The following is a 13,201-nucleotide window of genomic DNA, read 5'->3' on the forward strand; positions in this document are numbered from 1 at the left end:
TTCCAGCTGGCAGTCAGGAGCCACTCCTGCTCCAGGCAACTGGCCTCGCAAAGGGAAGGGAGATGAAGGGGATGGGAGATGAAGGGGAAGAGCAGCCAGGCCCAGCAGACAGGCCCAGCAGCCAGGGGACACATGCCTTTGCCACGTGTCACTGAAGGTCTTTGAAAGAGGACAAGGTCCCAAGGCTGGAGCACTGTGTCCTGCTTTCAGTTTCAAGCCTGTTCTGCAGGAGGAAGGGGCTCTTCCTCACAAACTGCCGTCACAGCAGGGCTAGATTCCAGTCCTGCTCTCACCCTTTTCTTTTGTTCATGGGGAGCTCTCAAACAGCTGCAGAACAATGCTGGGCCACTGTATACACACAGCTCTTCCTGCCCAGCCCGCCCCGGCCCGGTGCGCACGTACTCTGCAGCAAGAGAGCCATGCTGGTGCTAGCGCATGTCTTATGGAGTGACGACAAGAGCTTCCACTGGCTTTGAGTTGCTTTAAAAAGAAACACATAGGCACCTCCCCATGTTTACTTCATAAGAATGGCCTCAGGAAAACAAGAAAGTCCTCTGTGCATGGAGGAACACCCACTGAGAGCTGCACACAGCTGAATCTACCACCACAATCAGGGCATGCATGTGGCAGAAGAAGCTGGGTTTGGGTTTTTAAAACTGCTCCTTTATAAAAGGAAGAGCTTTTGCCCCTTTATGTTTTACAGCACTTGGACTGAGCTTTCCTAAGCCCATCAGCAAGGCATTTCTGAGACAGACAGTATGAGTCAATGGCATTTTCCCTCCAGTATCATATTCCCTCCAGAATACCCCAGTATTCTCAAAGCAGCAGCCAAATGGAAGTGCCATCTCTTTGGGTGGATGTCTCATAGAATTGTAAGGTTGGAAAAGAGTGCTATGATCATCCAGTCCAACCATCAACCCATCACCACTATGCCCACTAATCCACATGTGTAAGTACCACATCTACTTATATTGAACACCTTCAGGGACCATGACTCCACCAACTCCCTGGGCAGCCCATTCCAACATCTCACCACCCTTTCTGAGAATAATTTTCTCCGCATATCCAACATGAACCTCCCTTGGCACAACTTGAAGCTGTTACCTCTAATCTCAACTTGCAGTGCATGGAAATAATCACACTGATATGGAAGCAGGAAAGGCTCACAGGAAGATGGTGTCAGGGGTTAGGGGCATGGTCAGTTATTTGCCAGAACCAAAAGAAAGAAAAAGCAAAGCCATGGCATGGTGCTGAAACTTACCCCCCTTCTGAAGTATGAAAAGTGGACAAACCCTGAAGGTCATGGTGGTAACCAGGACCTGCTTGTCTCCCTTGGCTCCCATGGCTGCTTTCAGTGCTGCTCGAGTTGGTTTTTGTCAGAGGCTTCTTGCAGTAAGCAGCTCTGGGGTCTGCTTCAAAGCCGTTCAGCGTCCTCTGAGCAGATCTGTTCCCTGCAGCTTCATGCCGGTATCCATCATATCTGTTCTCATAGGAAGCAGGGGGATTTTTAGACAATTTGTATCCATGAGAAATCAGGAGATCCTCCACACTGAACATATTGTGTTGGTTTCACTCACAGCCGTGCCATCAGAAAGCTCTTTCCAGCAAGACCCATCACTGGAAAAAAAATCAAAGAGAAGACAGCCTTAAACAAGGAGAGACATCCCTGATCCACAGGTAGTGCTGCTAAAGACAAGGGTTTCATTGGTCAGTGCAGCTTTCAGATTTTACTATGGGATCTCCAAAAAACCCTGTGCCAGAGATAAGCCCACCATCCGACTCAAGCCTTTGTCTAAAACCCAACTTCACTCCTGTCATGGAGAGATGTGCTCTGAATTATGTTCCAAGTCACCGTGGGAGGAGGGGATGGCCTACAAGACGACATGCCACTCCCTACAGCTCTGCATATTCCAATTAAGAAAAAATGTTCACATGAATAAGGACAGTATTTGCATGAGAACCAAAATTCATGACGTAACCACATGAGAAACCCAGGTAATGCCATGCAACACCCCAGTTAAGCTGCCTTTTTTAAAGATGATTTTCTTCTTGGCCTACACTGACCTGCTGGAATTCAGCAGTCCTCACCCAGAACAACACAAAGCCTAAGATCTCAAGTATGCTCTATTTTTACAGCACACTTTCCCTGTGAAAAATGACTGAAAACAACCTGAGGTGCCTGTGTCTATTGTGTCTCAATGATTCCAACACACAGGACAGTCAGGATTTTTCTCTCCAGTGACAGCCCTCGACTCTTCACCAACTACAGTAAAGATTCAGCTAAATGAATTAGTTGGCTGGCAACAATCTCTACTGTCTGTACCTCTCTCACATCTTGTTACAGCAATTATGGGATACCCATTCCTCCATAGTTCTAAAACGACTGGAAGGTAATGATCTACTCTGTAGGTTGTGCACAGCGAGGAATCAATTCTGGGACATTCCTCCTTGCTTGAACTGCACTACAAGAAAAGAGAAAGGTGCACAAATGAGAAGTGAAACACACCAAAATAGATTTGTTATGTAAAGCAGAACACTCGAGATGATTTTCCCCACATAAGCACTTCATCCGACATGCAGGGTGAGTGCTGAGTATCCTGCATAGCAGCAGCCCTACCTGAGGGACAAGAGCTCTCACTGGCAGCTGCTCGGAAGGAGAATGTCTCTGCAAAGATCATGAATCATAGAATCAGAGAAACATTACAGTTGGAAAAGGCCACTAAGATCATCTAGTCCATGCATGAAAAGTAAGTGCATGTTATACACAGTGCTCTATTGCTCTTCTTGGGCAAGAGGAAGGTGAGAACTCCTGCCACTGTTATTAATGAAATACGTGAACATATGTAGCGCAGAAATACACAAACATTTGTAATGCAGAGCCAAGATGTGGCCAGTAACTTGGAAGGCTGCAAAAGTGGCTTTGCAGCCTGCTAGCCTGCTTAGCATTTAAACCGGTTTGTCTCTGGAGCTTAATGAATCTCTTCCCTCTTCACACACAGAACACTACACACCCTTTAAAATATAAAAATAAAGCTGTGGTGAAGATATGTTAGGAGTATCCCTTGCTTGGACAGAGCTCCAAACTCCAGCAGGGAGGAGCGGGCCGTTCCCTCCTGGAAGGCTCTGTGGGTTATTTTTGAACTGACTTTCCATCTACCCCCCACCCTGGATTGTGCAGGGAGCCAGGTAGGAGCCAAGCAAGGGGAACAGCTGGCTGCTAGAGCCAGTCAGCCTCCAACAGGAGAAAGATCTGATGTGACGACCAGGGAAAGCAGAAAGCCCATCGGAGTGCTCACAGGTGCAAGGAAGAGCTGTGCTTTTCCTGCTATTACTGCCAAGCTGGCGCAGAGCATGGCTTAACCCTCTCGCTGCCGCTGCATGGCCATCGGGGAGGCAGAGGGGAGCAGTGAGAACACACAGCCATGGGCTCAGCTCCGATCCCACTCCCGGTGAGGAACAGTGGGATAGCCACTCAGTTGGCACCCGGCACCCACAGGGACACAACCTGGCTTCCCCAAAGCAGTCATGGTGTTGGGATGCTCTTCCCAGCCTCCCTTAGATAAATAAACGTAAAAAATGACTATCAAAGGAGTTGCACTGGCAGGAGTAGCAAAACTGTGGCTGCAGCACGTCCTACTAAATAATCTGTGAGACTGGGCCAAAGAGCAAAGGCTGCACAGGGCTTCTAATTTGAGGTAAGATCAACAACGCTGGAAAACAGTTTGTTTTTCCAGCGCTCATTTGTTTTGTTTGCCAATGACATCAGTGCTCTCTGATAGGGTTTGCTTCCTGAGGATGCCTGCTATCTTGCCAGGGTTTCCGACTTGTCCCCGTCAGCCGGTACAGCTCTGCATTAAACCGCAAACACAGCCAAGCTTTTCTACGGAAACCTCTCAGCAACTCTCAGATGCACGGGGGCTGACCGTGGTACTGGCACACAGACACCGTGGGACCCCAGCAAGCAGGGCACGGTGGGAGCGTTGGGTGGGGAGGCCACCAAGCGGCAGGGATGCCTGTCCCAGCATGGGGATGGCATTACTGCCCCAGGGATAAACTCCAGGCACTCCCAAAAGCCTCTGAGAAACCTGGTGCTGGAGCCTCTGCCACGCTGCTTCCAGAGCCCACTGACTGTGAGGAAAACGTGCTGATTTCTGCTACATTCCACCTTTATCTGCACGTTTGCACAGCTGCTCTCCAGCCTTATTTTTTGGGAGTGCCACCAGTGCTGGCAGTGACAACGAATGCCAACGCTTGCAGCAGCAACAGCTCTGTCAGTGCTCTGCAAGGGCTCATGTGCTACTGACCCCCCATACAGCTGTGCCCCTTTACTCAGCAGATGGCAGAGTTCCCTGGCAGAGCACCATGCATCTCAGCGGGAAGCAGCAGAGACACAGAGCTGGCCACAGGCTGGACGCCTTCTGTTACATCTCCCCTCCCTCTGTCATTTGAAGTAATTTGGATTGCGCGATTCTCCCCATTCACCTTTGCTTAACTATAACATTTTGCAAGCAATTCTGTACAGCTTTACAGAAACAGAAACAACGAGGGAGTGTTATTCACACTGCAAAATGAATCATGCAGCCATCATGAGTTGCCCAAATGAGGGCCCTCTGCACAGACACACGAGGCGCTGCAGCTAGTGATTACACCGAGCCTGCAGGACTCCTTCCTCGTCTGATGCACAGCAGAGGTGATGTTATCTTCATGGGCTTATCTACAGCAATTATCCAGATGCTACTCTGAAGATGAAGTTACTAACAGGCATTTGAATTACAAACTGTGTTATCTAGATGGGTCACAATTAAACTAGCTTATCTTCCCTCATTTCTGCAGTGTGTGGTGACATTATCCTTGTTTTATGTCAGACGAGTGCCACACAGAAGTATTTATGCAGATGATTTAAGTGAAAATCACCCTCTCCATCCCAGGCACCCAGTATGAAGTGTCTGCACCCAGAGTTTTTGAAAGCACAGCATTAAAACTGAGCAAGATACTGCTGAAGAGCCCAGTGCTCTGCACGTCGAGCCACATGTGGGAAGCCAGGTGCCAGGAGCCCACAGAGACATAAAAACATAGAATCAGTAAGGTTGGAAAAGACCTCCGAGATCATGTAGTCTGGTTGTCCAACTGTTGACCCATCCCCACCATGTCCACTAAACCATGTCCCTCAGTGCCACATCCACATGTTTCTTTAACGCTTCCAGGAACGATGACTCCACCATCTCCCTGGACAGCTGTTCTAATGTCTTGGCACTCTTTCTGAGAAGAAATTTTTCCAAATATCCAACCTGGACCTCTCCTGGCACAGAGACTGACCTCCAAATCACTACAACCTCCTTTCAAGTAGTCATAAGAACAGTGATAAGGTCTCCCTGAGCCACCTCTTCTCCAGACTAAACAATTCCACGAATGAGGTGACCTAACAGGTTGGCTGCAGTAATTTCTCTTACTCACCTCTGTTCCTCTGCCCACCTAGCCCAGCCGCAACCCTTAAGTCCAGGCTGCCCTCACCTTTCTTGTGCCATTAAAGTCTCACCTCTTTGCACTCTGGTGCCTTTATTTCCCAGTTCCTTGAGAAACTAAGGAGCAGTTCACCTGGAGAAAGCAAGGGCTAAACAAGCACGCTCTGCTTACACATCCATAGGAGCAATGAGAGCACCAGCACTGTCCCTGCATCCGGGCTGTGAGATACTGATGAATGTGAAGACAAAATCTTGGGAAAATGGAGTGACTGGAATCAGAGCTGCACCTGCTGGGAACACACACAGACATCTCCGAGTCTCATAACCAAAGATCCTGTTCCTGAATGCAATGGCACTGCAGCTCTCAATCAAACAGCTGGAAGGTTTTTTTTTCTTTCTCCTTTTTCATGTGGGTGAAACAACATTCCTTCTGCCCTTCCTCCTCCCCCCTAGTTTTTCTTGGAAATGGTTGAATTAGTTTGGCTGATGATATTAGAATAAATTTAGCCAGGGAGAGACACAACCTGAAAGTCTCAGATTGAGTGATAAAAGCCTGACCAACTACAGCAACACAGAACAGGTTCCCAGAGCAGAAGTTATAATACTAGATGGGACTGTTAGCTCAGTCTAAATATAACCCTGAGCAACATCCCAGGAGAACATGCAAGTCTTTGGCCATGGTAATCCCTGCTGTTTTCTCACTGGTTTTGCATGTGTGCGTACAAGACAGCTTATCAAAAACACACACTCAGCAGGGCTTTCACCTTGATCATTTCGTCCTTTTGGAGACACTGAAGTCAGATGGGGTGCATGGGGCAGAGCAGAGCAGCACAGCTATGCCACTGCCCTCTGCTCAGACCCACAGACACTGCCCAAACAGCCGCCTCCACATCCGGTTACTGATCAACACGTTCATGTGGTAAAGATGAAATTCGTGTATCTGAAGAGTTTACAATAGAAGCATTCACTACAATCAAATATTAGACAGTTAATGCAAAGCTAGGCCAGGACACAGACTAAAGAGGTTACAGAAAATTAATGTAGGTTGGATGCATTCCGCACAGCAGAGCCCAATTAAGCATATACCAGGAGTGAGGAGGGAGCAGGGAACTCACCAGAGCAGCCTCTGAGCCGAGCAAACAGCCCTGAGAAATTCTCAGAGGATAGGCAAAGGGTGAACATACTATCTAACTTCAAACAAAAGGGGGAAGGAGACAGAATGGAGGAATCACAGACCAAACAGCCCGCCTTTGATATCAATTCAGACACATCAGCATCTCTACTTGTAAATACTTCTTGCAGGTGTTGATTATCATGGAGCACATGGGAGAGGGAGTGAGCGTGTGACCCAGGAGGGGCACTGCCACTTCCAGCTCCTGCACTGCAGCTGCATCCACTCCCACACGATAAAGCCATGAGAAAACAGAAAATGTAGACTTGTCAAGAACAAATAAGGTCTAATCAATTTAATTTTCTTCTTTGGTGGAGTTGGTATTGTAGTGACTATGGGAAAAAAAAACAGGAGAAGTCGCACACTGGAACGGGAAAGCTTTTGATGGATGCATGTGACAGACTTACATGCAAACAAGGTGAATGTTATTTAGGTATAATTTACTGTAGGTGGGTATACAAATGTTCCAGATCTGTACACAGGAATTGTTAGTAAATTCCACGTCAACCTGAAAAGACAGATACCGGCTCTGCCTGGAGTCTTGCTCTATTCAGTATTTCCATTAATGACTTGTAAATTAGAATAAAGATTACAATTACAAATCTGTGGGGAGTGCTGTGAGCATTTTCAGGGATCACAATTAGAATAAAATCATAATGAGTTAGAGAAGCAATGTGAAGTGAATGACTGAGATTCCATACGGGCAGGTGCAAAGCACCACGCTGATGAAGGAAGACAGAAAAGTCCAAAATGGAACGGTAAGAGAGCAAGGGAGTCTGAGGAGAAGAGCCACAGAGAGGTAAGGCATCAGGAGCAGCACAGGACTTGGCACTCGGAGACGAGTGTATGTGGAGACAGACCAAGAGGAGCACCTCTTGTCAGGCTGCTCTACGCCTTGTGCTGCAGCCTGGCGCCCAGCGTTGAACCTGATTCCAGCCAGATGCTGCTCCCTGCCAGCTGTTCACAGGAATGATAAAAGGTGGGTGGAGTGGGATCCCATGAGAAAAGGCTACAAGAAGTGGGCTTGTTTAGCTGAAGGAAGAGGGAGGAGGTGAGAGAACGAGATACGATAACGAATTTCAAATATATCAGGCTGCTTGAAGGCAGTGATAATCTTGTTCTGCTCCTTCCAGATGTGGAAATCTGAAGTGATTGGTTTAGCAGGCAGCAGGGGAGATTTAGGTTAGACATTAGGAGCAGCTATCTAACCACGATGATTGGTAAACTCTGCTTACCGGGGGAAGCTACAAATCTCCACCGACACAGCTTTTCAAGAAAGAGCTAAATGGTCATCTATCAGGAACAGCACAAATAAAGCAGATCCTAACACAGAAAGAAGAGATTCTGGACAGAAACTAAACAGTTTGACATTACTCCACCTCCCCCCAGCCCCAAAGGTACTGCTTTGTTAAAATGCCCCACATCTGTAATTTCTGAACATTTGACTGGAATTCAAATATCACTTATTTCCCAGTTGATTCCCCAGCCGTAGTTTGTTGACCTCCATTCTCTCCTATGGGCCTGGTTCCCTGGTTTTGTTCACCTGTAGGACCAATACCACGGTACCTCACAGAAGCTGCATGCAGCTGAGGACTACCAGCTCCTTGGGAGGCCAAGTCCTCTGCACAGTGCCCAGTTGCACAAGAAGTGGGGTCAGAAACAACTCCCCAGGGCAACACATGTCATACACAAGGTGTTGTACAGCAGTTTGGCTTTCTCATTGGAAATAATACATTTCAATGAAAACCAAAAGCCTTCTGTAAAAGATTTCCAGTCTTATTAATAATCACCTCACCCGAGCTACAATGCAGCTTTCTCCTTCAATACAACTGAAAAGTTAAACAAGCAGTCCATCACAATATGCCACCAATGCCAATGCTGCCCCAGACAAAGCTCCAAGACAGTTCCCACTACAGCCAACACCATACTGAGGGCTTCCAGTCCACTGGTGCTAAATGCATCATCATCCCTGCAGGCTACACATGAAGATGTGCCAAAGAATTGCTGGCAGATAATTCAATGTTATGTTGGCTTCACATCTCTTCCCAGGGCGGCGTGTTTCATTCATCTCATAGAAATGAAAACGAAATCTGTGAATTTTGTGTTTCACCCTCATTACTTGTGGGCAGCGGGGTTCGCATTTTTTCCTCTAAATGCAGAGATTCAGACAGGGAAAATTACAGCTCACATCCTCTTTGCATTCCTTCGGCAAGAAGTCCTGACTGAAATCACCGAGGAACTGTGCCAGATGAACCCATGAATGAACAAATGAATGACCCAACGTGTCTCCAATAAAATTAGGAAGAAGGGAGGAGGAGAGGAGTGAGTATTAAGGAAAGTTTATCTAACAGTGAGCAGGTACTTACTCCTGTCTTTTATCTCGCTGGCACAGATGCATCAGCAAACCCATGGGGGCAAGAGGGAGAGCAGCAGGAGCCTCCTCGGCTGCAGGAGGGCAGGGAAGGAGTGCTGCCGGCCGGGCTCAGCGCCCCTCTGCCGTGCAATTGGCAGAGTTCAGGGCTCGCCTTCCCAAATCTGCCAAGGAAAAAGGGTACTGAGAGAGATCTATTTTTTGCTGAAGCAATGTGGGTGTTTGAGTATTCAGTTCTCACAGTGATGCATAGGCAGGAGTTTGTATCTGAAACAGTGTTGATTTTTAAATTTGCTGTAGCCCAACCCAGCACTGACCGAGCATTCATTGGCTGAGGCTAACAAGCATCCAAAGAGAAATAAGCACATAAACGGAGAGAGGAACCATCCATCCAGGCAGAGACACCGCTGTTCGACCAGGCTGCTTCTTGAAATGCCAGCAGCTTCCACCGCTGTCACTGCAGTAATGTGCTGCTCTGTCATCGGTCCAGGTTCTTCTCAGCAAAGGAGCAATTGCTGAAGAGCACTCGCAGTCATTCTGTCCCGCAGATATAACGAGTTCGTAGACCAATTGGCAGCATATGGTGCATTTCCTCAAATGACAGCTTTTGTTTGTCACAAGAGGAGAACGAAATAGTACATTTATTAAACAAAACATAATTAGGCAACTCTTTCCGTCCCTGAAAAGAACTATAGAAGATGGTGTTTTTCAGAACTCGGACGAATGTTTCCCTGCTGTTATGACACTTCTGTACAGAGTGATCCATCAGGGCTCTGGCTGAACAAAGCAAATGAAGTCCCATTTGTTGTTCACATCTCAGAATCACGATGCTAAGGGCTAATCATCTCACCTCAAATACCGATGGGCAAAGTGCTAATGAGCTACTCTCACACTAGGACAGCAAGAGTTTTGTGTTTGCCTTTTGTTTTACTGTTTGGTTTTTATTAAAAGAAAGCTCTCATTTGTACAAACCACAAAAAGAAGGGTGTCCATAACAATATTAAGTAATTTAAAGAATAAATTTTTAGTAAGGGATCCATCACACAGCCAAATTTCTTTGAGGTGACAGTGACGTGACTTATAGAGCCTGGGATCTGTGATCAAAAGGATCGCACACATCACATCCCACTCATCACAGCAGGATGGGTCAGCCCATCAGCCAGGGCTCATGGAGGAGATCCCCAAACAAACGTTTTCTCCCACTCCAGACATGGCTGGGAGCAGAGTGCTCCAAGCCAGGAACGGCATTCTCCTCTTTCAAAGAGATCAGGGCTATGTCTGTGGGGTAAATAAATGCATTTGTTTGTTTATCCATTTTCAGACATTACCACTCTCTCCTGTGTTGTTATCCCTTTTATATTACCCTTGTATGTGTAATCGAGTGCCCTCTCCTCTGGATTGACCCTCTGCTTCTTCCTGTATTATATATGTCTTTGATCTTCCCCTCCTGCATCTGTGTGTCCTGCCTTGGAGTCTCAGCAGGATTTCCCCTCGACTCCTTGCACTACTAGAAAATAAATGCCAAAGCAGTGTTTGCAAGCATTGGTGCAGAACAAAACAGGCAGTAAAGAAGCCCACGCTCACCTCCCCTGCAGTGGCAGGGTATGCACAAATGGGGGGAAGGCACAGCACGGGTGAGCCCCAAGGACCAACAAACAGCACGAAGAATTATCCTAGAAGTTCAGAAATGGCTGTTAAATTTTCCCCCTTCACCCTGTACTTGGGCACTTTCAAAAAGCAGAACTCCATCTCCAGCCTTGTTAGACTAGCTCAAATTCCAAACACCCTTCTCTTGCCCCCACCATTTGGGATGGCCCAAGTCATGGCCAACTGCAATACACTCAGCCAATAAAGAGGCTGCTGCTAATGTTTGTTCCCTGCAGCACCACAGTGCCAAAGGAATGGCTGGTTATCACTACGTAGATGTGAAAAGATGCTGTCAGTTCACATGGAGACCTTAACAATGGCATCAAGACTGCTGGAAGGCTGACCAGCTCCTTCCTCTGCAGCTGGAACCGGTGAGTAAGCTTCCCCGGCCAGCCCCAGTCCCCTGGCTCTTGGAACAAAGCACAATAGCAAGGTTGCAGAAAGTGAGATAACCCTTTCCACTCAGGCGCTGGAAAACAACATCTGTTAAAAAATAAATAAACGGGTGTAATGGCTTCTGCAAGAGACCCAAAGGATTTCATGGATGAAACTCTCGGCTGGGTCAACACGTTGTGAAAAGCAAATTACAGGAGAACAATTGTTTCAGAGCAAGCTCTTCCACCCCTGAACTCCCTCGAGGTTAATTAGGATGGCCTCCAGCCAAATTAATTAGAAGAGAAGATTTGGGCAGGCCTTTGCTGCACTCGTAACTAGTTCCAAGGTGTCCGAGAAGTTCAGAAACGCATCGTTTTCCAAACAAAGTCTGCTTGGCAAAGCCCGAGTCCACGTGCACCGTGCCATTTCTCCGGCAATGTGGAGGAACACTTAAAAGTAACCTTTCCCTAACCAGACGGCTAAGGCAGAAGAATTTTCTGCATCCTTCTCACTGAACAATATGCCCTTGTTTATTTCTGTGTGCTTTTTAGGTCATAGGAGGCCAGCGAAACGATGCTTCCAAAGAACAATATCCCACTGTAATATGCCGCTTGACACACGCGGCCGGGCAGGCTCCGACAGATCAGTGTTTGCCAGGCTTTGAGGAATACATGTCACAGGAGCGAGAGGAGATCCTGAACACCACCATAGAATGGGAGGATGCAGGAGAAGGGCGCACCCTTTGAAACGACAGAGCTGTGGCATTTGGAAGCACGCCGTGCCCAGTGGTGAGAGTGAGCATCCTGCCGTGGGGAATGGATCTGCTCAATTCTGAACCCCAGGCAGTGCCTGCCCCGGTCCCTGCCGACTCCTGCTGCCACCCGTGCACAGCTGGCAGGACAGCAGGATTTCCTCCAAGTGTTATCCTGGTGTGTGGTACAACTGTAAGAACATAACAGGGTAGTGCAGGTCCAGCCTCTGTGATTAGGAACTGGAAGCACAAACCGAGGATCTCGCGGTGGCTGCATCTCCAAACAGCGCAGCCCTTCTCTGTCATCCATCTGGATCACCCGCAGCTTGAAGGCCGCTATTTTCCACGTGCCCGTTACCCACAGACAGCAGCAGCTTTGCCGGGCAGAATCAGAACTTTTAAAGCGACAAACCTGAGAGGCTGCGGATCCCGCGGAGCAGCGCAGCGGGAGGCTGCTGGGCAGCGCACCGCTCCCATTGTCACCGGCCGAGATGTGACGTCCCGGCTTTGCGGATCAGACCGACCGCTCGGCACAGTTACATCACATCTCCACTTACAGACACGGACTGCAGGATCTCGGCATGTAGGGGCCAAGCCACAAAAAGCTATTATTCTCATTTCTTGGCAAAAAAAAAGAAAAAGAAAAGAAAAAGAAAAAAAACACACAACAAAACTTCAATAGATGCGAGAGCCCGCTGGCACAGATCCAGGGGCAGAGCGAGGTCGTAATTTGTAATTCTGGGGCAATTATGAAATGACATAACGGTACGGATCTCCTCCCGACATAACCGCTTCTTTCATCCCCCCCCCCCCCCTTTGCAACAGCCAATGGTACGAAACGGCGACGGGAAGGGAAACAAACCCCCACGAGCTCTGACTGCCGAGCGGGCATCACAACGAGCACCGACCCCAGGAGCGGGCGATGCCTCCGACCCCCACGCCGCATCCCGCCGCCTGACGCCCGCTGGTGCCGAGCGACAGCGCAGGGGACCCCGAGGCCACCCACGGCCCCGCCGAGCCACGGGCACCCACCGACCCCGGCACTCGGGGTGCTCCGCGGATCCGGGGCTCCCGCTGAGGACAGGGGCACGGGACCTCCTCCGCAGGTCGCCCCGTCCCGCGGCGGGAGACGGGGGCAGCGGGGGCAGGTGCAGGGCGGCGGGAGAGTCCAGAAGAGAACGAAGGGAGACGGACGCCCGGCGTCGGCGGGACGCTTTCCCCAGCGCGCTTCCCAGCCCCGAGCCCGCCCGCCCGCCCCAAGCCCCCGCAGCCGCCCGCCGCCACTCACCGCTCCGCCGGCCGCCGCGGGACCCTCGGGGCGGCGGGGCCGCCGCGCTCAGCGGCCGCGGCAGCCGGGAGGCGCCCAGCCTGTGGCGCCCGCGACCCGCGCGGGGCGGAGCGGGGCGGGCCGGGGCGGGGCGGCC

General features: G+C 49.3%; 1 protein-coding gene across 6 annotated transcripts in view; it reads right to left on the minus strand.

The window, feature by feature from the left end:
• The window catches only part of KIAA1462 (junctional protein associated with coronary artery disease), a 57,566-nt gene that overhangs the window by 13,551 nt on the left and 30,814 nt on the right, over positions 1 to 13,201 (minus strand). For 2 of the 6 annotated variants that reach the window (XM_418578.8, XM_025148358.3), the window contains exons 1-2: positions 13,066 to 13,149; positions 1,262 to 1,617 (exon numbers count right to left, since the gene is read on the minus strand). In XM_418578.8, the coding sequence (XP_418578.6) occupies positions 1,262 to 1,557 (296 nt within the window). In that variant the 5' untranslated portion in view covers positions 1,558 to 1,617; positions 13,066 to 13,149. Of the gene's footprint in view, positions 1 to 1,261; positions 1,618 to 2,323; positions 5,510 to 8,999; positions 13,150 to 13,201 lie in introns of those variants that run through there. The other 4 variants (XM_046932094.1, XM_025148360.3, XM_046932087.1 and 1 more) reach the window with 4 other exon arrangements.

This window comes from Gallus gallus, chromosome 2, assembly GCF_016699485.2.
Source record: "Gallus gallus isolate bGalGal1 chromosome 2, bGalGal1.mat.broiler.GRCg7b, whole genome shotgun sequence".
Taxonomy (NCBI): Eukaryota; Metazoa; Chordata; class Aves; order Galliformes; family Phasianidae; genus Gallus; species Gallus gallus.